The sequence below is a fragment of the Rhea pennata genome, chromosome 1 (genome assembly GCF_028389875.1).
Source record: "Rhea pennata isolate bPtePen1 chromosome 1, bPtePen1.pri, whole genome shotgun sequence".
NCBI classification, from domain to species: Eukaryota; Metazoa; Chordata; class Aves; order Rheiformes; family Rheidae; genus Rhea; species Rhea pennata.
The window spans coordinates 63505774-63533700 of record NC_084663.1 but is presented as its reverse complement, the minus strand read 5'-3'; the positions used below and the strand labels follow the sequence as shown (position 1 = coordinate 63533700).

Sequence of the window (27927 nt, the reverse complement as noted above, 5' to 3'; positions counted from 1 at the left end):
GACAAACTCTTTTCAGTTGTCCCGTGTGACAGGACAAGAGGCAATGGGCAGAAACTGAACCACAGGAAGTTCTGCCTGACCGTGAGGGGGGATTTCTTCACTGTGAGAGCGACGGAGCAGTGGACCAGGTTGCCCAGAGAGGTAGTAGAGTCTCCTTCTCTGGAGATCTTCAAGGCCCGCCTGGATGCAACCTTGTCTAACATGCTCTAGGTGACCCTGCTTGAGCAGGGGTGTTGGACTAGATGCTTTCCAGAGGTCCCTTCCAACCTTACTGATTCTATGATTCTATGAAACACAGGCTCCTTAACTAACTCGGGTTTTGAAGATGCTCTCTACTAGTATCTATGCCGAAGGAATAATTCTGTTGCTTTAACGCAGATTGAAATGTTCTTGATGCAAATATGGATATTGATTGAAAGAAATTTTAAACCAAAATGTATACTGATTACCTGTTTGTATTCCAGAGCTTGGTACTAGTGTTTAACTTTTCTTGACTATGTATATTTAAAAACTTCATAGGTAAAGTTACTGAAGTTTTTTTGTGTAAGGAAACTCCGTCAGAGTATGGAATTGGGATTTGCATAACCTTAATTAGATTTTCTACCAACTAAATCTCAATTATTAAACTCTTTAAAATTATAATTTTAGTGCATTTTTGGATGACTTTGTAACAGAACAAACTTAGTTGCCATCTAACTTTTTGTGTGTTATCTGGAGTGCTGACATAATGCCAGAGGTGAGGGACCATGAACAATTGAGTTAAGTTATCAGATACAGGTGGTGAAAAGTGTGAATTTCTGTTTACTTATTGTATTGGATGTATTTATCTATGGTTCCAAGAGAATGATAAATTTGCTGAATTATTATGCTACAGCTGATGTAGCTGAAAACATATGTTAAAGATTGCTGTTGTCTTTAAAGTAGTTTTGAATTAGACTTTAGTGCAGGTGCTTTCGAACTGAGATTTATGGTTTCTTTTATCATTTTTAATCCATATTATCAACTGAAAAATTAGTTGTCAATTTAGAAGGTTTAACATAATGAACTGAAAGTCACTGCTGCTTAATTTCTCTTCTGTTGAAAAAGTTAACCACATCCAGTTTTGTTTATGTTCATGGAAAACTTGAAATAGCTTAGGATTTCTTTTATTTCATGTTCATTTTGAATTTAGACTTTTCTTTTATTTCTGAAGCCTTTACATCATTAAAATAGCTTTTCATCCTTCACAGGCCTACGAAGAGTATACCAGCAAGCTAGATGCTCTACAACAGAGAGAACAGCAGTTACTGGAGTCCATGGGGAACGGAACTGATTTCTCTGTCTCCAGTTCAGCTTCAACAGACACAGTTGCATCATCTTCCTCCTCTAGCCTCTCTGTAGCACCTTCATCCCTTTCAGTTTATCAAAACCCTGCTGATATGTCACGGAATAACCCTAAGTCTCCACAAAAACCTATTGTTAGAGTCTTCCTACCCAACAAGCAAAGGACTGTGGTGAGTCCCTTTCTTTTCACATACTTATAACCTCTGTGTTCCTGTATCTCTATCTGTCTTTATGCAAAAGATAATTTAGGAGTTGAAAACATACTTGTCCATCCATCTGTAGAAGTCAAATTGTTGTTGTTTTAAGTTGCTGGATATTTCCTACAGCATTAATGCAGCGATGTTGTTCATATTATTGGTATAATAGACAAAACTTTAAACATTTTTCAAGAGTTTTATAGAAATGGAAATATGTGGATATATAGTTTTTCTAAATCAGCTCTCAAATTGTAATCTACCATTTTTACAATGGGTAGCACGGAGTAGGAGAAACAAAACTCTGTTTTTTATATTGTGTAAGATTATTCGTTAGCTTACCAGGACAAGTTTGAGGAAAACAAGTGTTTTCTCTATTGTCAAAGTAACTAGCAGCAGTGAATGCTATATAGCAAGTACCAACTTCCTGCAGCTAAAGAGAGGAGCTGTGCAAAATCACTTGGGATTTTTTTCTTCCTATTCACTGTGGTGAGTACTTCTTGCCAGGTCCCTGATCCTGTCAGGCCCTACACAGGGGAAACTGGCCAGAGGAGGGATATAGTTGCTGTTAGTAGGAGCAAGAAGCGTTGTCTGTGAACTACTAAAACTGGTGCTAATCAGTTTTGCCAATGTTGTTGCGATGCTTGGGGTCATGGAAGAGGAGTTAATTTTTGAGGGTTTTTGTTTGTTTGTTTGTTTGTTTGTTTAAGACTACTTGATTGTCCTTTTTAGGCAGGACTTACTCCTTTGTTATGGGCTGCCAACTGAAGAGCCTTGGTATATGCTTTAGAATAATACACTGACTTGGAAACTATGTTGCATGAAATTACTAACAGCCCATAGTATAGGCTTTTTGCAGTGCACTCCATAGTGCTCACTTGTAAGAGGAGCCTTGGTTGCAGGGGAAGTGGGGAAAATGAGCAAATAGTCCAGCTAGTCTCTATGGGAAACCAGAGCTTTTCATAATAGTATGTCAGGTATTGGCTGTCACTGGACTGTGGCTGTCTGTGGAAACTGAGTTACTGACAAAGAAGAGAAAACGAACTTCTTTCCTCAGTCTACAAACATTCATTTGTAAGACTTAAGTGTCCAAAACTGTATGTTAAGTCTGTTACTACCTTGTCTCGATCAGCTGAGTCCACTGCAATGAAATGAATTAGGCAGTGCTTCTGGTAATGTACAATTAATGCCAATTGAACCTGTCAAATATACTGTGGCTTGCATTCAGCTAGACTATTGTACCTTTATTGTATCATTGTGCACAATGTTGTGCCATTGGTTTCCTCCTGACTTTACTTAATGTGTTTCTTTTCTATGCTAGGTCGTGATATATCATTATCTGCATTGTTTTGTTTGTTTCCTTTCCAGCTTCTCCTATGTGTTACGACTTCCTATTAAACCATATAGTGTGTCTCTACTCTTACTCTTTTCTCCTCATATGTAATATTCCTCCTTTTCGTCCTCTGCACCTTTTCTTCTTTTTACTACTTCCTCCATCTTTTTTCAGAGGTATAGCAAGGGTTTATTAAGGCTGAGCTCTATTTTGTTTTTAAAGGAATCATTTTGTATGAAGAATAGTTTCTAATCATGAGATAAATTACATGAAACTTGTAGGCAAGGTTGAATTTTTTTGAATGTTTAGATTTGTGTTTCACCAAGGTTTTTGTATATTTTTTTTTTTTTTTTTTTTTTGAGAGAGAGATTCTAGTTATAGAATCATAGAATCAGTAAGGTTGGAAGGGACCTCTGGAAAGCATCTAGTCCAACACCCCTGCTCAAGCAGGGTCACCTAGAGCATGTTAGACAAGGTTGCATCCAGGCGGGCCTTGAAGATCTCCAGAGAAGGAGACTCTACTACCTCTCTGGGCAACCTGGTCCACTGCTCCGTCGCTCTCACAGTGAAGAAATCCCCCCTCACGGTCAGGCAGAACTTCCTGTGGTTCAGTTTCTGCCCATTGCCTCTTGTCCTGTCACACGGGACAACTGAAAAGAGTTTGTCCCCGTCCCCTTGACACCCTCCCTTCAGGTACTTGTACACATTGATAAGATCCCCCCCTCAGTCTCCTCTTCCCCAGACTGAAGAGGCCCAGCTCTCGCAGCTGTTCCTCATAGGGCAGGTGCTCCAGCCCTCTGACCATCCTCGTAGCCCTCCGCTGGACTCTCTCCAGTAGCTCCAGGTCTCTCTTGTCCTGGGGAGCCCAGAACTGGACGCAGTACTCGAGATGAGGCCTCCTCAGGGCTGAGTAGAGGGGCAGGATCACCTCCCTCCACCTGCTGGCAAGGGTCTTCCCAGTGCACCCCAGCATACCCTTGGCTTTAATGGCCACAAGGGCACATTGCTGGCTCATGGTCAGCTTGTCATCCACCAGCACTCCCAGGTCCTTCTCTGCAGAGCTGCTCTCCAGCAGGTCAGCCCCCAGCTTGTACTGGTGCGTGGGGTTATTCTTGCCTAGGTGCAGGACTCCGCACTTGCCCTTGTTGAACCTCATGAGGTTCCTTTCCACCCAGCTCTCCAGCCTGTCCAGGTCTCTCTGAATGACAGCACAGCCCTCAGGTGTGTCACCCACTCCTCCCAGCTTGGTGTCATCAGCAAACTTGCTGAGGAGGCACTCCGTCCCCTCATCCAGGTCACTGATGAATAAGTTGAACAGGATGGGACCCAGTACTGATCCCTTATTATACTGAGCCCTTAAATTATAACTATTTTAAACTTAAGTATCCTGCTTGCAAAAGCAAGTTTATTCACTTTCTGAATATGTAAATCTGATTGCAGGTTAGGAATAAGGCAACTGAATTTCTGTGCAAGTCAGGTGATACAAGAAGCAATTTTGGACCAGTGCAAAATTATCTTGCCTCATCTGAGATAGTTTTGTGCATGTCGATAGCACGTTCTAATCAAAGTAAAATGGGTTCTTTTAAACCAACGTTTCTTTAAGTTCTCAAAGAACTGTATCAGATTAGCTTGGTATGGTTTAAAACATAACTGAGACCCTGCTCTCCCTGACTAATATTGCTTCTCACTTTTATCCCTAAGCTCTGATCTTTGGGTGAAGGTTGTGATTCTGTGGTATCAGTCATGCTCGTTAGGAACTGGCAGTCTTAATAAGAGTGATTAAGTGATTAAGTTCAAGAATACCAGCTTCTCTGTTTCTTGTCTTGGCTAAGCACTAGCTTTCACTAGCTTTCTAGCTTGATGACATTCTGTCATTTGTTCAAGAAATTGCAACCAGAATTTAGCTGTAGCTCTCAGTGACCAATGGTAGGGCAATAGCAGTTTTCCAGCTCTGAATCTAGATACTCTTAATGGCTGTGGGAGAAAAATGTGGTTGAAGTTAGGCCTACAGGTAGGGAGAGTCTCTCTCTCCGATCTTCTGCTCTCTACCACTTGCTTTCCCAGTGTAGCTCTGCAGCTTGTTTCTGGCTTGCTAAGTGCAGGACACAAATTATAGTGTTTCAGAAAACCTGTAGTCTTACGCTGTTTGGAATACAGAAAGTGATACCAAGAGAGCAGTAGGAGACCAGCTAGTGGCAGAGGGAAGGTGCAAGTCCTTTTCATTTCAAATTGGGTGAGGTTGTGTCCGTATGCACCTGTACCTAAAATAACAGAAAGATGCATGTAGATGCTTACAAACATGAAATACACATAAGCAGTGTGTATTTCTGAAAGCTCAGGTAAAAGGATTTGGCAAATATTTAAAGGGTAGTGCCAACAGAAGGAGGCTAGACCTGAGAAACATCACCAGCCCTCCTCTGCTCTGAGCCATCTGGGTAAGTCTCTCCCTGTTGGGTGGTCAGACTGGTCCTGCTATGTGTTTGTAGTGCAGAAGATTGTTCCTACTTCATGTACTGGAGAGAAGGGCAGAGATCAGCTCAATTTCTCCTAGGAGACTTATTTCTGGTTGAGATTGTTACTCTAAATAGGCAATTTGAAATATATGTTTAGGTCCTGTTCAGCGGCTACTGCAAACTAATGATTCAGCTTTTTGTCGGGGAAGGAGCTATCTTCCTTTTCTTTTTTAATACAATTTTACTGCTTGGATCTAGTCACATCATTAAGTTGAACTTTTTTTCTTCTAGCCTTGGAAAATGATCTCTCTTTTTAGAGCTGGGAATTGATGCTTTTAGGAACTTCGGGTGATTGGGGTAATTGGCCTGGGAACTGAAGTTCGTTTCTGTGACGCTTGAAACAGCACTTATACTGTTCAGAAATTTAGGAATTTCTTGTACTACAACTCTTAAAGTGGTTACTCCATTTTTAATATTTATTGCTTCTATGCTTATTTTGTTGAAAACTCAAATATCCTAAGAAAATATAATTCAGACAGAATTATGGTTTACAATGCAGTTTTAATTGCAAGTTGTCAGATGATAGACTGCAGCCGTATAGAGACTACTTGTTGTAGTACACTTTCTTCACTCTGAGTGATAAAGAAATTTTTTTGTGCATAAAAACCCTAATTAAACCTCAGGCTTCAAAAACAGAACTGTCATGTTTTACTTGTGCCCATTAACTAAACCCATTGCTTTTGTAGCCAGGATGGTAGTTTAAGGTTTTCAGGACACAGTATAGTTTAAGGTGCAGTCAGTTGAAGTAGGAAGGAGATTCCTTATGAAAACATGAAATACCTGTCATTAGCCGCCACCACCCCTGCATGCTATATGACTGTAAAAGTAAGGATAAAATGTGTCCTACAACAAAGTGAATGTCGAGGAGAGGTACTTTTAAAGTTGGAGTGTTGCAACATGTTTTAGTTCTTCTCACCTTCATTATTTTCAGTTAAAATTTGCCTGTGAAAGAAATCTTTCCTGATATCACAATATTTTCAGTCTCTGCCTCCAGCTAAATAATTGTAGAACTGGGGATCTGCTTCTAGAGGTTGGAAACCCTGTTGGTACTAGAGGGTCTTTGTTTATTATCCAGGAATGCAGTGGCAGTTCTTAAACTGCCTTCATTTAAGCTGACCAACCTACCTATCAATCTTTGATCCTATTCTGAAGCAGTTCTCTTACTAGAACAGCCTTTTGCTATTCATTTACAGTTGATAGAAAGGCAGGAAATACTGGGGGTATTTCCTACCACCTTCCCTAGTACATAGAGTCATCTGTTTTTTACAGCATAAGTAATTTCAGTGCGCAAGTAGTATAGGTGATGTTGAGTTTCTTCATAGGTGGTATGATAAGGAGGAGCCAGTGTTTGACAGAAAGGCCTTCCTAATGTAGGAAGAAGCATGAAGGTGCTTCATGGAGTCTAACCAGAAGATGATGAAACCTACTACTGCTCATGCGTTAGCAGGTGAAGTCTGCATCTTGATACAGCCTGCTACAAGCAAATTAAAACATAACTCTTCTGAAAACAAAAGCAAGTAGCTAAGTTAGAGAGGAGGGGAATCAATGAACATAAAAGCATCAGAAGATTAAGTTTTCTTGTGTAGCTGGCCTAGCAGGGGCCAAAGAGAAATTTCCTGCTCTGAAAAACCTCCTGGAAGAGCCAACAAACTCTATTTGCTGTTCTCTGTAAAGAACAGTGTCTGCCCAGTATTACAGTGAGATAAATAACTGAATGTAAATCTTTGGCAGAAATGTTCAATTAGTAAGTTAAATGTCCTTCAGACTAGCATTCTGCATAGATATGACCAGATAAGATGGTTGGTTGGTTTGTTTTGTTGCTGCTGTAGGCCAGGCGGAAAATGTTTAAATAATTGAGGTGCGAGATGGTAAGAGTCTGGCTGAGACAGTTGTGAGAATGGATTGGAAAAGGCCATATTGTTGAAACATTTTGTAGAACAAGTCCAATGAACTTATCTAAACTGTAGATGGAAAAAAAATAGGGAAGAATGAGTCCAAAATTTTTTAGGTTAGGGACCTAAATGAGTATGAGGTGGATTATAAACAAAGCTGCTAATTACTGGAAAGCTTTTGTGTGGGAGAGGGAGTTAAGAACTCTGACCTTGAGCTGGCTGCTAGGCGTCTGAGACAAGACATTAGAATAAGATGCTGAGACTTGGTTCTGGTGGGAAGAGATCGTTCTAATTGGGAAGTGGGCTGTACGGTATCAGCATAAAAACAGAGGTTACACTTGTAGATGAGATTGTTTTGAGCAGATGCAAAGAGCCAGGAAAGCACAGAGCTTTGTGGGATAATTGTATTGTGGATTAGATTTTTTTTTTTCACGATATATGATTGAAGGTGCAAGTAGAGAGAGAAAAAAGAAGCAAGAGGAAGACACTCATACAAATGAAGTGAAGGAGAGGCACAGCTGGTTGTCAAGGATGGTTAGCAATCAAGGAGGATGAGGATAAACAACTGATCCAGAGATGTGGGAAGAAGTTGTTAAAGATGCCAATAGGATAATTTTAGTTTAACGTAAGAGGCAGAAGACAGAGTGAAAAGGTTTAAAATAAATTGATGAAGAGGAATTCCAGGCAGTGATAATAAACAGCTTTCAATGAGTGTAAAGATTAAAGGAATGTTGTGTTTGCTTTGAAGATTGGCTGCTGATTATGAAAAGATTGTAAGCATTTCTGGGCTTGTATCTAACTGTTTCTTGGGGGTTTTGGGGGATGAGGGGTTGTTTTTTGTGGTGTGGGGGCGGAGCTACCTGGATAATGTATCTTTTGGCTGTCTTCAGAAGTGCCAATTTTAAGCTGGTAGATCTGGGATAAAGAAAAAAAATCTTCCTTCCTAATTACAACAACTTTTGCAGTTTTTGCTTTCCTTTGTTGAAGCAGGCAACATGCACTGTGCTAGATTAATAGATTGCTCAGTTACTGTAGGCCTGTTAGACTGCAGACTTCTGCTTTCCTGTGACCCATCATAGTTGTGTTCGGTCCCCTTGCAGGAAAGCATTCTATGAGTTAGATGAAATAAATGTTCTGTGGATATGTGGGGACTATGTCTGCGTCACACTGTTGTCTGCAATTGCTGGGAACCTAGAAGAGTGACCAAAGTGCCCTTCTGTGAAGGGTCAAAAAGGAGCTGTTGTAATCAGGGGAGTAGTGAGTCTGGGAAGGGCATCTGTGACTCTTGTGTGCTGTTCCCATGCCAAGCTGATGGCATGTGGTCAGTATTAGAGTTATGCAGGCATGAGGTTAAGTATGTCAAATCACTGCCTGGGAGAGAAAGTATGCTTGAAAGATGTTACTGAGGCATAAAATTCAGAGGTGAATTAGGACCTAGTTGCATGCTTCTCTTCATCTTGTCCTGTGGTGAAGAATGGAGCTGTGAAGAACTCTGGTCTTTTCCAGCCTGTGTGCTGCTCTTCTCCTGATGGTCTCTCAGGCCAGCACAGTATATTTATGGCCTTTGGCTATAGGAGGATGTTTTTTAGTATGAAGCTTATTATAGGATCAGGTACATAACCCATTTCAATACAAAAGAAATAAAACTGAGGAATATGTAAGAACTGTAAAAGTGGCTGTGTTGAGTCAGACCAAAGGTGTCTCAAGCCCTGTTTCCATTGTCAGTACTCACAGGTAGATGCTCAGAGAAGAGTACAAGAACAAGGTGGGCATGGGGTGCCTGGACAAGAGTACAAGAACAAGCTGGGCACATATGATATTTTCCCTGAAAGTTTTTCCAAACTTGAACCACTTGTCGCTCTGAAATTTGAGTTCAAATGTTTTCTGCTTGGTAGCCTTCAGTCTAGTCTCTGTGAAACCCATGTTACAGATATTAGAAGTTTCTGTTTTGTGATAAGAAATTCCCCGGGTGTAATTATGTGGTGTGAAGAACCATATTCTGTGTTGGGTTTTGAATTTACTAGCTCCATACTGGAGGGGATGAATCTGACGAGAGCCACTTAATGCAAGGCTGTGATACAACAAATGACTAAAACTAGACAAATATAGTTAGGAACAATGATAGGAGGTTTCTGACAAAGTGGTGAAGTCTTGTAGGAGTGAAGGGAAGGGGTGGGGAGGGGTTTCTAACTCAAGTACTCTATGAAAAAGGTTGTAACAGGCTTACGTTAGCAGCCCTGAATGACTTTGATTAGCAAGAAATCTTTTCTAGACAAGTATTTCTAACGTGGGAAGAAACAGTCTGAAAGCAAATGAGCGGTAATGAGTGCTGGTACGCTGCAGCATGGAAAGTTAGGAAAATAGGTATTTAAATGTGAGAAGTGATGTGCAGTCAAAAGACTGATGATGATTTCTTGCTTTTAATCTGAATAGAGCCTGTTGCTCTCTGCCCAGAACACTCCAAGCTTCCAGAAGAAATGCTCACTTCCTTTCCTCTCTGACTTTCTTGGTGGTGGTGTCATAAGGGCAGTAGAGTCTGCTGGTCTGCTCAGTGGGTTTATAGGTAGTCCTTTCTGGCAACTCCAGTGCCTGCTCTTTCTGCAAGCATCAATAAGGAGGGGATTTGGTGGTTTTGGACTTCGTATCTGTTTCTAGTGGTCTGAACAGTGGCAGTGAAGTTAGTGAGAGGGGGAGAAAAAGGAGCAGCAGATTCTGTTCCTGCTTTGGGAAAGCTTAGAGGCCTCCAAGTACTTCAGCTGTCTACAGATTTTGGATAGAATTAATGTGTATTTTTGCCAACAGTAAGGTCTAGAAACTTATATTGGCAGCTCTTAAATTGCATTACTTTAGTCCAAAAACTTTCCCTATCTAGTACGTTGAACTACAGAATCTGTAAAAATGTTTACCAGAGATTAAAGATTGATACAGAAACTAAGCATAAATTTGGAACAGTGAAGTTTTTCTCATATTACTGTGTTGGTATGCTTCATATAAGTGTTGCAGGTATATATGTGTATGAAAGTTCTTAATGCAAATGTGAGACAGATTTTTTTTTTTAAAAAAAAGAGAAAAAATGTATTTTTAAGACTTAGAAGAACAAAATGGGATTGTGAATGCTATGCCTGAAGACAACTCTTATTTCAGTTTTCCCACTCGTGTCACACCTTTGTTAATTAGCACATCTGCCTTTTAATTAGACAAGCAATCATGTGGTCTTCTCCTCTGTAGACATGCAGACCGAAGGAATCGGATATTTTTACCTTTCCTGAATTCTTAGCCTAAACTGACTCATCATGCATGCACAACTTGGTTCCTTCAAAAGTTCTGTTTTTAAATCTGATACTCAGTACTTTTTTTTTTTTTTTTTTTTTTTTTTTCCTGACTTGATCTGCATCTCTCTTTCTGCAGTTTGTGCTGTGAATTTGTGCATCAAGCTTACTCGGGAGTAAGCACTGGATTTCTGTAGGCATTCAAGTCCTACCAGTTCTACCTACCATGTATAAGGAAAATTCCAAGAGAGGTTTTTAAGGCAGCCAAATAAACTAGTTTCTTGCTTTTAATTACACACCTGGCTTAACATGATTAGGTTCTCCCTAATCCAAAATGATTTAAAAATTCCCATGTCATATCAAACATGCAGTGAAAATGGAGTTGATTTGTAGTCTGTGCCAGGGAATACTTTCTGGATATATTTGAATGCCTTGAGATTCTGTGCATCATGAGAACAGACTGTTGGGGTGAATCGCTGTTTCAAGTAAACTTTACTGTGTGGTTTTTTGTTTGATACTTGGGGTTGTCAGGGAGAACTGTTAGCCTACTTATCATGTTGCTGAAAGATAAAGGAAAGATTAAATTATCAATTTTCTTTGGGCAAAACCTTAGCTGAGGAATACCTCTTTTTAGGCTGTTAACAAGCAAATAATATCTTATTTTAAAACAGGAATTGTTCAATGAAATGGACTTTACAGTTGCCATGTTTAAGTCGTTCATATCTAAGGAAGTCGGAAGAATGCAATTTAGGATATGTTTAGAGAGGAAAGCTGAAGAGCAGTACTATAGCAGACTAACCCCAGTTCTGGATAAATTCTAAATAATATGTGTTGAAAAGAGAATAATTTAATTTTATTGGCTCACAATCTTAAATTGCAAAGTCTAAAAATACTGAAAACTGGCTGTTATAAAATTGGCAGCTTGTTATCTGAAATGCTTCATGTAAGATTGATCACTGCTTTTCAAGAGTAATCCTTAAGTGAGGAGAGCTTAATGAGTGCACTGACAGCTGAGCGAAAAGCTTTCTGTAAAAGCCTGTTTCTGGTAGTATGATTTCTTATGTTAAGAGAGAGATCTTTTTAAGAATAGTAGAGAAGGTATTATTTGGAGTCTGTTCCCTTTGTCTCATAATGTAGTAGCAGATGTATGATGAGATGGCATGATGATGAAAAATGTGAAAATAATCAAAATAAATGCTTCAGTTCCATTTGTGATTTAAACTTAAGTTTGCTGCTTTTGTGTCATTGAGATAGACTAACTGACCAAAACCTTGATATTCATGCCAAATCTGTATGCTACCTGGGTATAAAAGTACTCATTTGGTTTTTAGGATTAGTTACAAGAGTATGGAGAGGGCTGTGAATTCTAGACCTTCTGTGGTAAGCTTTGCCCCTATCTTTACAGCATTTCAAGCTTAACTATCTGAGACAGGATGCTGTGCCAAGTGGGCTCCAGCTCTGACCTAGTATAAAGATTTATTGTAACCATTTTGGAACTTAGACTTCTAATGCATTTGGAGCCTCTTTTAAAAAGAAGCCAAGTAACTTTTTTTGTCATTTGGAAGAGCAAACATGTCAAAGCCTTGGGTTTTTATTCTCACTGTATTTATATAGTGACTGTGCATGTTTTTGAAGGTGAGTATTTATCTCAAGTCTGAAGTCTAAAACCATTTTTTTTCAAAGCTTCTTTGAGTGGTAGGTCACTGTCAGCCATTACAACTTCCTGTACTACTATTCACCCTTAACTGAATTTTTAAGATGGTGATCTGTCTACTATAATCTTACAAATAATAAGTGTTCTTCTGACCACACTTTGATTGCTATTCTTCAAAAGCTTGAAGAATGATAGTGTGGAGTCTGCTGTTGACTAAACACAGGTTTGCTCTCATGTGGCTTAAGGATGGTATACTTTTGAAAAAACTATCATTTTTTATACTGTTAATATAAATTACTCCATTCTGTTGAACAAATGAGTACTCTTTTAATCACATTGAAGATGGAGGCAAATTAGACAGGATGCGTTTGATGGCACAATAAAATGGGTAAGTTTTGTTCAGCTTCCTTGGAATACAGCTTTCGGTGCCATGGAGTTATCTTCCATTTGTCTTACTAATACACTCCATTATGACTGTTTGCTTAAACGCTGCTTTTTCTGGAAGCTGGTCAGAGCATTGTGCCCTGAAATTGAAAACAGCTGTGACTGAAAGCCAGGTTTTTCCATTTTTTTGGAGGATATTATGTTCATGTCATCCTTTGTCCCCTTTGCTGCAGAAGGGGGTTGATTTTTATCTGTTAGTGTTGTGAGAAGTGGCTCGCTGGTGTGGTTAAACATCTATCCTTCACTCTCAAGGTGAGAAATTAAATGTGGATCTCAAGTTTGGATTGTTACCAGAAAACCTGACGTGTTAGAAGGCAAACCCTAGTATTTAGAAAAGAAATAGTTTGGCTTATTTCTCTCCCAGCATAGTTGAATTTTTATGAGCACATGGAAGGCACTTTTAGTCCTATAGATACTGCACGTGTATGAGCTTTCAGGGTATTGAATTGTGTTAACATAAGCAAACCAGCACTTCAAAGTGATATTTCAAAACTGTGAAGAATTGTATAAGTAACTGTAAAATATTACAATATTCTAGCTATTGTACCCAGTGCTCTGATTAATTGTTGATAATTCTACTGAAGCTCTAAGGTATTTAACTACATACAACTTGACAAAAGTGAGCTGAGCTACTTTGCTGGACTGGGAAAAGAACTGAACCAGCACAGTATTTTTTGAGAATTATAATGCTAGATATTCTGAGCTGTCCAGTGCCCCTGCTCTCAGAGAATACATTTATGATGTTTTTCTTTTTTTAAAAAGTCTTTGGCAGTCTCTACAGATTGCTATAAAATATTGGAGACTGCATTAGTATAATTCTTAATTTGTTGAGATTATGGCAGAGTTTCCATTCTGATATTAGAAAAGTGGTGTAAGATTTATTTAGGGATGTAGCTTGATTTCTTACTGAATCAGAAATGACTTGATTTACAGAAATACTTGTTTTATTATGCATTACTTAGATGCCTGTGGCTGCAGTACTGAATATAGATCAGCAATATTGTTATGAATACTTAGTGTCCATAGAAATAGTTTGTGAGTAAAAGGAATGAGGAAATTAAGTGACATAGTTCTGTTCAGTCTGTTCAGGTAGTAAGGCTGTGGTTTGAGACGGTTTAGAGGCCCTGGAATAATTTTCATTTGTTTCCTTGGAACTTCACATTTGCAAAGTCAGGCTTGTGTTTTAGTGTCTTCCTGGACTGCTACTTGCTCAACTCAAGGTGCGCGAGTAAATTATTTTCTCTGGTATATTATTAAACAACGCACTTAACACGTGCTAGGAACCTGTGCACTATTCCTTAATTTTGTATAGCCCATGCTCTTTTGTGCTGTTAGTTTTAGAAAATTATCTGATGAATCAAATATTCACACTTTCATAAAGAACTGAACCTTTTCTGGTCTACAAATAATAGATATCTAAAGTAACTTACAAAAAATCCTTAGTAATTAATGTGGAAACAGATCACGTTACATAAGTAACATGAGTTTATAAGGAGTAACTGTTGTGAAATATATTCAGGTTTGCTTAATTAAAAAATAGATGGACAAGGTGGATAGATACAGATAAAAAGATTGAAAGTAAAAATAAAAAGTTTTCCTGATTCAGTAAAATATAAACTTTGTTCAGCTTACTAGATTGCAAGAATAAGGGTGTATAGATTAAGGCAGATCAGAAATTTTCCTATGGCAGACCATCTAAAAGTGCTGATGTGATTCAGTTAAAAAGCTCTGTGGGAAACCTGTCAAAAAGTCTTGACAAAATTGATAAACCCGCCTTGGTTGCTGTCTGCCTGCGCTGCCGGAGCTGTCTGGCTGCTGGCAGGCGGCCCGGAGCCTGCTGCAGCCGGGGCCAGGGGGGCCGCGAGCCACTGGGCCAGCTCTGGCTCGCTGCCTGCCTTGGGGCAAGCCTGCTCCCTCCATGGGGGATGTGTTAGCTGGAGCCAAAAAGCTACTTAGGGGAACCTGTCTGTTAGCTGGGAGGAAAAGAAAAAGGAAACAAAAACCATAAATACTGTTGCATTTTTTCTTAAGATTGAATTACTCTTAAAATTACTTTTTGTCAGGAGACCTTTTTTTTCTTAAACAGTATACTGATTTTTTTTTTCTCCATCCTCTTCTTGCACCCAAAAGAGGGATTTAAATGTGGATTTTTTTGCAGGGAAAACTTCTACTTCTCAGCAGGCTCTGGTATACACTGAAGGAGGAGGCTGAGGGCTAGATGCACAGATGGTGATAGATTGTAGTGTACCAATCTGGGAAAATGATTAATCAATACTGGAGGGATTTATTCTAGTACTTAGTTCTTTTAATTAAGCCTTCTGGTTTCTTGCTTATTATCTGTAGAAGCATGTTCAAAATGTTATGCTGATTCAGGATCTTGATGGCTTTAAGAGTAATCAAAACAGCTCCCTAACTGCATTATTTTTTTAGTGGGATCTTGTTGCAAATGACAGTGAAGAGAACAAATATTCTATCCATGATTCTCATTGCAAATTGCGTAAATATGGTTAAGGTTTTAATGAAAGGAACCTGGGGAAGTAGCACTGAGGAACCATGAGTGAATACTGAGAGAGGTAACTTAATTTAATGCACTTTTTTCATAGTTGTATTGCATCTGCTTAGGTATAGGCGACCTTAATTCTGACACCTCTTAAGTTTTGAGAACTTGTCTTTGTGACCTTAATGATCTTTAAGATGCCATCTGTAACTTCCTAGATCTTGTTTTCAGCTGGGTTAAAAAAAATTCCCCTGAAGTGGCATTGTTTACACCTGTGGGATTCGTTACGGGAGCTGGAACTCCTAGGTTCCTGGTGCAGACCTCTGCGTCTTAAGGCAGTGGGGCACGCTGTCATCCTTTACGTGGGATCAAAGCTGGAAGAAGGAAATACGTTTCAGTGAGCGCAAAGCTCTTTCTCTTTTTATCTTATGTCTCACCTCATCTCAAATATTACTTAGTCCCCTTCCACTGTCCGGCTTCTCTTCCTTGTCCTATTCCATTCCCTTGCCCAAGTCTAGGTTTTCCAGCTCTGGTATTCTTTGAATACTTACTGTTTTGCAGTTTTCCGTCCAAGCTAGAATCTCTTTGCCCTTTCTGTGCTCAGTTTTAATGCTTCTCTGCAGTCAATCCCAGTCTTTTTTCCTTGGTGCTCCTTGTCCAAAATGAACTTTCCTTTCTTTTCATCCCAACAGGAAAGTTACTTACTCAGTATTTGCTTCTGTTGTTTCCCTGGTTGATTCATCATCTCTGGCCTAGGCTTTGCTCCACCAGCACCAGTTCCCCCCTACACGGCGGTTCATTACATCTTTGTTTCCTGCCCCTTGCCTCATGTAGCTGTTTGGTTGATCCTCCCTCCATCCTGCTCAGTTGCTCTGCAGCAAACTAGCGATGGGGATCCCCTCCCCAAATAACTATGTTTTTCCCTTGCCGCTTCTTCACAGAGAGAGAAGAAAGTACCGGTGGTGAAGTAATTGAGGTTGCTGCAAAGGTACCTCAGTCCAGCAGGAGCTGCACTTAGAGGAAAAATACTCCTTAGCCTTGGGCTGAAGAATACTTGCTGGTTCTGTAGAAGCAGTTCATGATCAGACCTGTTGTGTGTAGGAGGTTGGAGTATATGACTGAAATATTCAGAGATTTTAGTCAAATCTAAAAAATCTTTATTCTGTTGTTGTAAATCTGTGTATGCTGGAGGCAGGGGAAGATATGCTGTGAACAATTACTTTGACTGTGAACAATTTGGTAGTGATTTAAGCAACAGAACTGAATTCTACAGTGCAAATTTGTTGGCAGTATTCACAATAATAGTGCTAGTGGACTCCCTGTTAATAACTGTGCTAAGAAACAGGTAAAGATATTTTATGCTGGAGGAATGACCTAATTCTGCAAGTGATCAAAAGCTGCAATGCGAACTTGAAAATGGGAAGGGGTTAATAAGGTTAATAAAAGGATATATTCAGAGGTAATAGAATGCATAAAACACAGCTAAGGGTAAATATCAAGACTGTAACATAGTATGTTGCAGGATGATTTTTTTTTCCCAGGGAAATGGTAGAAATTCTCTTTTCTTTAATATTTACATGTTGACTAGATGAAATACATGAAAGCCTGTAAAGAGCACTTACATATTAATGGGAGGAGTATTGTGAAGTAAAAGATTCCTTTAAAGTGTCTTTTCTGAGAGAGTGTATGTTTTGAGTCGAAGAAATGCAATATATAGTATAACTTCAAGTGGAAGTCATAAAGCAACTTGAAATAAACTGCTGTTTTCCATTGTTGTCCCTCAGTAGGACATTCATCCCCTGAATACCCATGGAAATTTAAATGCAAGGAACAAAAATCAGACTATGATCTAAAGCCAGTTGAAGCTGATCAAGAGACTTCTTTTGACTATGGAGGGCTCTGGATTAGGCCTTTAGTAAATTATAATTGTCTCCAGTGTTTGTGCAGACTTTTTGGCTCAAGCTTGTTGTGCCTGATGTGAAATGCTATGTGTGAGTATAAGAAGTATCCCAGCGTGTATACCAGCTCAAGTGTTATGTATTTCCAATGAGTAATTCTAGAAATAGTGAGTAATTACATTTAATCACCAGATTATATATTGTCCTGTCTTTATGGCTAATTAACACTATATTATATTAAATCATAGGTATGTCTAGAGATAATTTGCCTATTCCTATAAAATAGGCCTACAGCTAGAGTAGATTAGAAGCAAGGAAAATATCTGTAGTTTGCATAGTTAGCGCAGTTTGTAGTTCTTTGTGTTTGGCTAATTTCAGTGTGCATTTTCTCTATTCATCCAATCCTGCTAGGTGGTTAAACTTTTCAAAAAGCAAAACAGGAGAGAGGAATATATTTTTTTCAAATTAGAAATATGTGTATAGGGTTGCAAATATAAGTTAAAACTAGAGGTAAAGGTCTGCCCGACTCAGGTTATTTTATTTGACTTGTTTCATGCCCATCTTCTGTTTTAAAATGTAAACATTTTATTTTCTATTTCTATCATAATGATTTTTTGAGGGCAGTCCAAGCTATTAGTTCTTCTGTTTTGCTTTCCCTTGGCATATTGCCCCACTTAGCTTTACAACTTCACCTATGCTTTTCATGGATATATATAGCTTTTAGTTATCTGTGTGCAGTCCCCCCACTTTATGCAAACTGAGAAGAGTAGAAGGTCACTTCTGGAGTTGAGTCAAGCTTTTGTTCGAAACGTCAAGCTGGTTCTCGTTTTCAGCCGAGCTAGGTTACTTCTAGGCTGTTCACCAATGAAGTTTTCTGCAGTTCAAAAAAGATTTTGAGAAACTTGCCTAGTATTCTGTAAAGCATTGTGAAATTGAGAGTTGTGGTAATTTTTAGCAGTCGAGGGTCAAAACACTTGCATCTGTTTGGGAGATGAATTGGAACTTTTTCTAACTCCTTTGTTTTACACTTGACCTCTAGGTTCCAGCCAGGTGTGGAGTGACAGTCCGAGACAGCCTGAAGAAAGCTCTGATGATGAGAGGTCTTATTCCTGAGTGTTGTGCTGTTTACAGAATACAAGATGGGTATGGTTTGTATGATGTTTTTGCTCTCCCAACTTTTTCTTGAGGTTAACCAGCATGGCCAATTCTATCTAACATTGTGGAAGTCATTTTTCAAAGTTAAGTATATTATGATAGTATACACAGAAATGTCTTGTGCCTCAAAGACATGCCTAGAAAGAATAGCAAACACCTAGAAAAAGATTTAATCTTTTTCACTTCAAGAACAGGCATAGTATAGGGTAATATGTTTTTAGAGAATGTTAACCAGATTTATATTAACTAAACTTATGCCAACCAAACAAATATTAAACAGGTTTCTTTTGTTTTAACATTTTGGGTTTATCTGACCTTGTTATAGTACAATCTTAGTTGAACATAGAGTTGTGAAAAAAATTTAAATCAAGTTTCCAGCCATAGATTACATGATGACATAAAAGCAATGAGTCCTTCAGAATCCTTTAGGGAACAGGTAGTTCTGCAAGCACTTTTTGATTAGAAAGGTATCCATCAGCTCAGAGCCAAAGCATCAGCTACCGCTAGAACTGATTTGATAGAAGGGTATTTCTTTTATGGTGTTTGTCCAGGGAGATGTGCTTCCCTTGGTGTGTGCTAAGCTTGATGTCTTGTTGTTAAGCTTCCAGGAGCAGAAGACTGGGTACCAAAACAGAATCGCAGAATCTCAGAATGGATAAGGCTGGAAGGGACCTCTGGAGATCATCTAGTCATCCATCCCCCCTGCCCTGCTCAAGCAGGGTCACCTAGAGCCTGTTAGACAGGGTTGCATCCAGGCGGGCTTTGAAAGTCTCCAGAGAAGGAGACTCTCAATCTCTCTGGGCAACCTGTTCCAGTGCTCTGTCACTCTCACAGTGAAGAAATTCCCCCTCGCGTTCAGGCGGAACTTCCTGTGCTTCATTTTTTGCCCATTGCCTCTAGTCCTTTCACACGGGACAACTGAAAAGAGTTTGTCCCCGTCCCCTTGACACCCTCCCTTCAGATACTTACAGACTTCAAAGTGCAGCTTGCTACCTTACCTCAACTTCTCACATCTTCTGCAAGAGATCTGCAAGGGCTTTTGCACTAATGAAAAACTTACTTACACTTTAGAGAGAAGAAGCCAATTGGCTGGGACACTGACATATCCTGGCTCACAGGAGAGGAGTTGCATGTGGAAGTCTTGGAGAACGTGCCACTCACAACACACAATTTTGTATGTATTGATCTTTATGAAATGTTGAGTACAGTTGAATCAGCTTTGTACTTTCAATTTCAAATTAATTAGTTTGAACAGTATTTTGTACCTTGGGCATGTGGAGGGGTTGCAAAAGAAGTTTTGATTGCGATAGCTTAAGAAGAATTATATCTAATTGTAATTGAAAGAAATAGTGTCAAAACGAACTTGAGCTCCTTTAAGACTTTCATATTTGGATGGAATACTCCCTCGAAAATCTAAAAATGTAGAGGTTTTAAATCAGCACTGCATTGCAGAGCTGTAATAATAATCTACTATTTTTGTATTGCTGTATCTATAAAATGTATTCTGTGCCTCCCTGCTGGCTCTGCAGCAGCAATTAACTAATGAACAAACTATTCCCAGAGCGGTGCTGACATCATCAGTGATGCTAGTGCACAAATATGTTTTGACCTGATAAGGCACCACATAAATGGAAGCTACTAAGCAGAATCCATCCAAACCATTCCAGCTCCGTACAAAATCCTGGAAAAAATGTTTGTCGCATTGAGAAGACTTTTATTTAAAATAAATGAATCTATTTTCAATAGCAATATTGAATCTATTTCTAATAGCTTGCTTAAGCTATTTTACCTGAACAAGCTAATTTGGCTATGGCTAGTTAGATGAAAGTATAGTAAGCTTAGAAACATTTTTGGATACCCTTCTTTTAAGATTTTGATTAATACATGTAGCAATACTGCCAGAATTATTTTTATGCCAAGTATTATTAAATTTGAAAATGAAACTATGATTTTCCCCCCCCCAAGATACGAATGTGTCTACTTCTCTCATGATTGTAATGTTTGAGTTTCAGTAATCAAAATTAAAACTACATATGTAACTGTATATGCAAACAATATATTAAGTCATTTGTGTATATCCAGTCCTGTGAATGTTGGATTAAAAATGTCATTTGGCTGCTGGAAATACTAGATGATAAAATTTTTCAGCAGTTTTATAGATTGTATCCAATTAAATTCTGAATTTTTTATTTGTCTTTAGCATGATAATAGCATGCTGTTTTGCTTTAGATTTGTTGCTGTTTTTCTTGCTAGTAACGAAGTGAAGCACTAATTCCAATAAATTGTTGAAAGAATATTTTAATGCTTAAAGACTATTTGAAATAGAAGACAAGCCTTTTTTGTAAATCTGTTGGGTGTTTAAAGCCGGAGTTTCAGTGTCAGAAAAGAAGCAACTAGCCCATCTTAGTCTTACAGAACCACTTTATTTAATATGATCATTTTTGACAACATAGGTTCGAAAGACATTCTTCACGTTAGCGTTCTGCGACTTTTGTCGAAAGCTGCTTTTCCAGGGATTCCGGTGCCAGACATGTGGCTATAAATTTCACCAGCGCTGTAGTACAGAAGTGCCACTGATGTGTGTCAATTATGACCAACTTGAGTAAGTAATCATAATTTGTTTTAAAATGGAGACCTATTAAGAGTATATATTTAACATAAGAAATCACTGACAGCTGTAATTTAGAAAGTCAGGGGAGATGCTTGAAAAAATATAGGAGCTCAACTGTGCTTGTGAAACTGCATAATTCATATTGTCTCTCTTCTGGTTCAGACAAGCAGTTCATATTTTTTTTTGCTGGATTGTGAAATGCTTTCTTTGAAGGATGAATGGGGTGACTGAACACTTGACTGTATCAGACAAACTTCTCATTGTTTCCAGATGTCATTCTTGATCAAAACTGGTTCTTTATTACATGATGGGTAGGTCTCTGTTTAAATGTTCAGATGTGGGGCTGTTCTCTCTGACCTGAAAAAAATTGTTAGAGACACTAGTTGAATAAGGTTAAATTGCAGTTGCTTTTGCAATGGTTGAAAATAAATCCACTGGTGAGTTTTAAATATCGAGGTAAGAAATACAAAAGAGCATGCCCGAAACATTCATGTATTCTTGAATTTATTGATTCATTTGTGTAAGGCTTTGTAATGTAGGTTAAGGATCTGTAGTGAACTCGCTCTGTTGTATCTGATCAATTTCAACAGAGGTTATTAGGTCTTTTAAATAGACTTTCATATGAGGAATCGCTTAAATGCCGCTTTTCTTCCCCCAGGAATAAACTTATTTTCTGCTTATGTTGGTATTTGTATCTGCAATTGCTTCAGTGTCTCTAGATCATGTGCTCAGGGTTGTAGATAAAATGACTTTATCCATCTGGCAGTTGGTTTTGGCATTTCATCAATGCAGGCGTTCAGTTAAGTTCCTGTGACCAGATATATAGTATAAGTTGTGTATTCTTGTTTTATATTTAGTGTATTCAGATGTTTACACTTTTGAGTAAAAGATTCAAGAATTACATCTTGATCAAAACATCTTGAACATGATGTTTTGATCTAATGTGAATTAAATGATATTTTTAACAAAACTTGCAGGTTAATGTGTTAGCATTATTTTAAAATTAGAATTTGATCTGTGGCTTTTCTTAGACCTTGAGTGTTGTGTTGTAAAGCCCCAGGGTTTTACACAAGTTCGTTTTTTTTGTTTGTTTTGTTTTGTTCTTGCCTTACAGTTTACTATTTGTCTCCAAGTTCTTTGAACATCACCCTATACCGCAGGAGGAGACCTCCTTAGGAGAGACCACCCCAGCATCTGGATCATATTCCTCATTGCCCCCCTCAGATTCTGTTGGGTATGACCTTATTCCTGCCATTTAATAACATAATGTTTCAGTAATGTATGCCTCGAAACACTCTAAATACTGCTTTGCAACCCTCTACATTTTTGTTATCAGGCTTGTCATGCAAATACTTCCACCTATGCTTAACTTCAAAGAAGTGGATGTTTTCATTCACATGAATGACGTAATTAGCAATGAGCTTAACAGTTAAGCATGTGCATAAGTGTCTGTAGAACTGGGACCTTACCTGTAAAACTGCCTTCTTTTCTTTGGTAGCTCAGACCTGGTCTAAACTGGAAAGATTTTGTGTTTAAAGTAAATGCAAACCAAAACTATACCACACCTTTTTATTTTATGTCTATCAAACTTTGATTTATTTGTTTTGATGTGACATAGCTCTGTTTCTAAATAAACTGCAGCACTTTGGTGTGAACAGATGCCAATTTTAGGTTCTTAATATCACGTTAGTAACTTTTTCACATATACATTGCTTTGGGATCTTCCTGAACAACTGTCTTCCTCCTGTTTAAATGTTGGCATATATAAAGAGTATCTGTCTGTAGATCCAGTAGACTTCTAAAATCTATCACAGCCTCCATCCCCCTGTATTTCCAAGAAAAATTTTGGACCCTTGCTCTGTGAACAAATAACTGATTATATTTAGGTTATACTCCTAGTAGCTAATAGCTTGCTGATACCTAGCACTAGATAGTTGAGGAAGAATCCAGGAAAGGGTAATTCAAGAGTGTGCATCAAAGTCAAGAAACCCAATGCAGACTTACTAAAAACACCAAAGACAAAAGCCCTCAGAAAATGTTCCTAAGACATGTGCATGCTATGAGGAGAATTTTGGCAAAGAGACTGTCTTGGAATGCTGGGCATTGTGCCGGAACAAAAGCCAAAGCACCACTGGGAACTACACAGGCACCTGTGGACTCTATTTGGAAGAAAAAATCCCTGGACAGCCCAGACTTTTTTTCATGAAAGATCAAATTTGATACTTCCCAGGAACTAGATGGACAGTGCTGCAGAGGGAACCTCATTTGGTAAGTAAAAAAAGAGGTTAATATTACTGTTTTTACTTCTGTGTTGTTTCAGGCAAATTTGGAAGTGCTTTCTCCAGGTAGTGGATATTGCTTTTACATCCTGCAGATGTTCACTATCTGCTGTAGTAACAGATCCATTGCTCTACTACCTGTGATTGTGTAAGCTATTCAGACTCTGACTCTATCAAAATTTATCTGAAACTATAACTAAACCAAAAACAATTAATCTATGAAGGAGTTTAACATGTTTGGTATGAACATATATGGAAAACAGAATGCATTATATAGCATCAATCCTAATGCTGTTATATGCTAAATTTTTCTACTTTTCAACAGCCTTTATCTTCATGCATTTGTGGTTTCTCACTAGTTTACAAGAACACAACAGGGTAGATTAACTGATGCATGCACTACTTCAGGCACTCTTGTTTTTATGAAGTAAAAACACAGAGAAAAAATTGTGAGACCAGAGTTTAATAATGTGTTAAGGTTTTTAAATGTTAACATTTTCATATGTGTGAAGTTAAAAATAACGTTAACAGTTGAGGTTACTGAACTTTTTCAGAGTGTTGCATCTGTAAAGGCTTGTGGTTGCAGGAGCTGTAAAAGCTTTTTATCTTTTTATCTTCTGCTTTCTTTACCTTGCTGTGGTTTCCTTAGTAAATAAAAATAAGGCATATATCGTGCTTTCAGAATTCCTTTTATTTTGGAACATGCTTTATGATTACCAGCTGGTGTTCATAATTAGTATGCATGTTTACAAAATCATGCAATTTTCCTTCAATATTGGTGTTTGTAATATTACCGTGATGAAAGCAGCACAGACACTATCATATTAGAACAAAGCACTGTCCGTATCTTTTTCCAGTTACTCTTTTGCCTTTCTTTAATAATACTTCTTGGCCTCTTCAAGACACAGTTGTGGAAATACTGATTTCTCTGAAATTTGAGTAAATAAAATTACTCACCTTCTCTTTAAAAACATTTACTTTCTTGAACCAAGTTTTGTTAAAGGGTACTGCAGAAGGTATGGGAAAAGGGCCCAAGTGGAAGCAAAAAAGTCTTTGAGGTGATTTTGACTGGGAAGAGTGTAAGGGGAAAAAATCTTAGAGTTGGGGAAGGAGATTGAAAATATGAAGAATTAACTCTTTCACTGTTGGTACAGTGGCTATCATAATTAATAATTGCTCCTTTGATTTCTCTGTTCTCCTAGCATCTTGCATGGCACAGCCTACAGAGGAGGGGATGTTACTAATTGGTTGATAAACCTGAGGAAAGAGAAGGCAAACATCTTTCTTCATCTTTAGCCTTGTGAAGGGATTCCAGCAGCAGGCAAAATGCCCAAAGAATGAAGGGAAGAGTTCGTGTTGCAAGACAAGCTCAAGAGCAAAGGCATATGTGACATGCTGAGAGATTGTCAAGGGATCATATGGAGCAATTGGAAAGAAAGGGACATGCAGAAAAAGAACATTGGACATGATGCAAAAGATGACAAGCATGCTGGAGAACTTTGCACTTTGCTCATGTGTAACATCCTAAACCAGCCTAGCCCTGTAGCCTTTCGTTCCTCCAATTGTAAGCAATAGACAGTCCCTCCAGATGTTCTACCCTGAGATAAGGGAGTGCATATGGTCCCACCTGCACATTTCTGAAACCCCTGCACAAATGTGTTCAGCCTCCACTTTAGTTCTTTTGTCGCATTTTAGTTCTTGCAATTTGCACCATTCTTTTATGCTAAAGCAGTAATTTTCTTTATAATTTGCACTTAGCTGGAAAGAATTATTAAAGTGTAGGTCTCCCTGATATTAGCCATTTGTAATAAAATTGAAATACGCAAACTGTATATAACACATTGTATTCATTTTATTCACTGCACCATCATAAAGTTTCTTGTGTATCTTTGCTCATCAAGTATGAGCACTGAGCTTCTCTGAACGCAGTTCCCTGGATCTTAGAGATATATGAAAAGGAGAGAGATTAGCTTTTCATAATATTCCAAAGTTGTCTTTTTCTACTTCCATCTATTCTCTCAGATGATGTTGGGCAAAATTCAGCAAACTCATGAGGCAGATTGTATGGCAGGGTAAGTAACCCATGGAATGGGTGGTGGGGGTGCATGGGCAGATTTTAAATAGCACAGAGGCAGGCTGGACTTGGTAGGAGCTTAAAGCCTCTGCTTTGCGTGAGGCAGGATACTGCCACTGAACAGGCTGACAACATTGTGAAAAGCAACATTTCCCAACATGCTTAACCTTAAGAAAGGAGGGATAGTCTGTGCACCATTTTGGGGAGTTTGCCAGCCCGTCTTATAGTAGCCTCTAGCCTGTGATTAAACACCTCTGCTTTCTTTTCAGTCTTACAAATGTTTCCTGATCATTCTGCCTCAGATGAAGGTATTTTACTGTCTAGAACAGGTTCTGAGAAGCCAAGAAAACAGAAATCTTGCACGATTACATACAGTACTACATCATCACTTAAATCCATCCGTGCTTTGGTGAAGAAAACCTTTGTGTTTCATTACATGAGGCTTTTCGCTAAAGGTTCTGGCATCAGACCTTTTCCAGACTGCTGTGTCTAAATGTTAGCAAACTCCCTATGATATCTAACCTGATATGCAGTCTTGCTTAGCAGAAAAGTGCCTGGTGCCAGAAAAAGCATCCTTAGTCTATATAATATGAGGGGAAAGCCTCTTGCTCCCCAAAATTTCTTGGATATTTGGAAAAACATGCTAGTGAACTGAGCCCTAGTTTGGAGAACAAATGGCAGCTATGTGGTTTCTCTTGATAGCCCTATATATATGAAGCTGGCAGAAGTTTTATGAAAATATTGCAAAGCTTTGACATGGACCCAAACATCAGTGTTAATGCACAACATTGTGAAAGTGCTAGCACTTGATTTACAAATACTATCACCTACAAACTGACAAGGATGAAAGGAGCAGGTTATCATGATTTAGAAAAATGCAGTAACCCATACTAAGTAATGACTCTTAAAGACTTCTGCTGTGTCATTTTTAGATGACTTCTGTGTAGGGTGCTCTGGAAGTGATCTTACGTAGCTTGTTCTTACAAACTTGCAATGCTGTCCTTTTGTCCAAAAAACATACATTTGATTTGATGCTATTGACCCTTTCCAGGTTGCAGAGGTATGGAAAGAAAGAAATTGCTTTGTTTTTTTCTGGCAATATCGTTGGGGTACCACAGTAATTATAGAATGTTTGACTCACAAATGTGCAGTTTGCCTGGTTGCTGCTGCAGTTGAAATACTCTGTAGCACTATACTCAGGATGTTTAATAGTTTAAAAAAAAATGTTTGAAAATGAAAGTGCTGCCATGCTCCTGGCTAATGGCAGCATCAGAAACCAAAGCAAGACAAACTTTGGTATGAACCAAAAAAAAGCTCTGCTAGTTTGACACAAGTTTTTGCTTGCAGTAGTTCCTGATGGGTATCTGCAATCTACACGAGATAAACTGTGAGCCCTGTGGCTAACCATCATACTGAGACACCCTTGTTCAGAAGGCTTTGTATTGTGTAAAAGAGGAGAAAAAAAAATGCAGTGCAGTAGAAATGCTTTCACTTAAGAGAGAAGTAGCATATACTACTATAATCGAAGCTATGTGAATGGGCATTTTTCACTTTAGCAGCAAAAAATTTTTTGAATAAAATTCCTGAGCTCCAAGCTAAACCTATGTTAAGACAAATCTTTCCTGAGTAGACCAGTTCTTAAATACATGACAAGTTCTGTTGGTGAGTTTAAGGAAACTGAGGAAAATTTGTATTAAAGTTTGCTTTTCATGTTTGTAAGATGACCTAGCTTGTATCATTGCAAGGAATTGTGCATGTACTATATAAGGAGTTATGATACCATAAAATCACTTACATATTTAGTAGCATCTGTGGGCACTTTTCTGAGTTGCCTTCCTCTTTCCTGTGGACCTAGTTTTGTAGCGCAGTAGGTCTGTGGACACACTGACATTTATCATTGACAAAGGGTTAAAATCTGCATGTGTCTGTCATTAGTAGCATAAATTAGGTTATGTTCCCTTTTCCTGGCTTACTTTTCTTTTCCACTTCCTGACAAAACCTCTTTCTGTTTTGTCTTCGTAAAAGAGGAGGGAGCAATGTGTTTTATAACAAATACATGGTCTAAGGAAAGCATGTTCTGGCATACTGCCAAGCAGTATGGTTATAGCACATTTAAAACTTAATTAATTAACTCTATCAGCCTGGAAAGCTAAGAATTATTGTTAAAGGAATACCCACCTAGAAGGCTTGAAGAAAGTGTGCACAGTAAGGTGGTATACCCTCTTCAATCAATCTGAATATTGCCCTTATTTGTAGAAGTTTTCTTCTAGCAAGGAGGTTGGCTGTTTACTGCACGCAAAGGCCATGGGAGCAACCAGCTCAAATCCTGGTGCTTATACTGCTCTGCTTCTCTAAGCTCCAGCCTGCTACATGGATGCCACAGTAAACAGTTCTTTGCAGCAGCTGTGTTCTGATCCTCTTGAATTTTTGGCAATTTGTTTGCTGGCGCTTACTGTTGTCATTTTAGAGCCAGCCTGTACTTGCAGCATAGCCTACAGAACTAGTTTTATAGCTGTTTCCTAGAACAGACAATGTCCCCTACTCCCAAATTGTGATGGCTACTCCTTTTTGCTCCTGTGTCCCTTTTTCCACTCTTCTCTCAGTATTTAAAATACTGTTAAGAGTGGGCTTCTGGTAGCCAAGAGGATTGCTGTGTTCTTTGTGATGGTTTTTCTGCCCCATAGATGCAGACCAGGGTGCAGCCTTTGCTGCACACAGCCAGCAGCTGCCAGTTCACTCTACCCCAAACTTGTGAACTCAAACTAGCAAATTACTTTTGTCTTTCTGTTCA

The 27927-nt window shown here is 38.6% G+C and overlaps 1 protein-coding gene across 1 annotated transcript in view; it reads left to right on the top strand.

Moving 5' to 3' along the window:
• Positions 1-27927, top strand: part of BRAF (B-Raf proto-oncogene, serine/threonine kinase) — an 81140-nt gene that overhangs the window by 25646 nt on the left and 27567 nt on the right. Inside the window, exons 3-7 of the mRNA XM_062589855.1 lie at positions 1230-1493; positions 18057-18160; positions 19244-19346; positions 20626-20774; positions 21898-22017. Of these exons, the coding sequence (XP_062445839.1) occupies positions 1230-1493; positions 18057-18160; positions 19244-19346; positions 20626-20774; positions 21898-22017 (740 nt within the window). The remainder of the gene's footprint in view (positions 1-1229; positions 1494-18056; positions 18161-19243; positions 19347-20625; positions 20775-21897; positions 22018-27927) is intronic.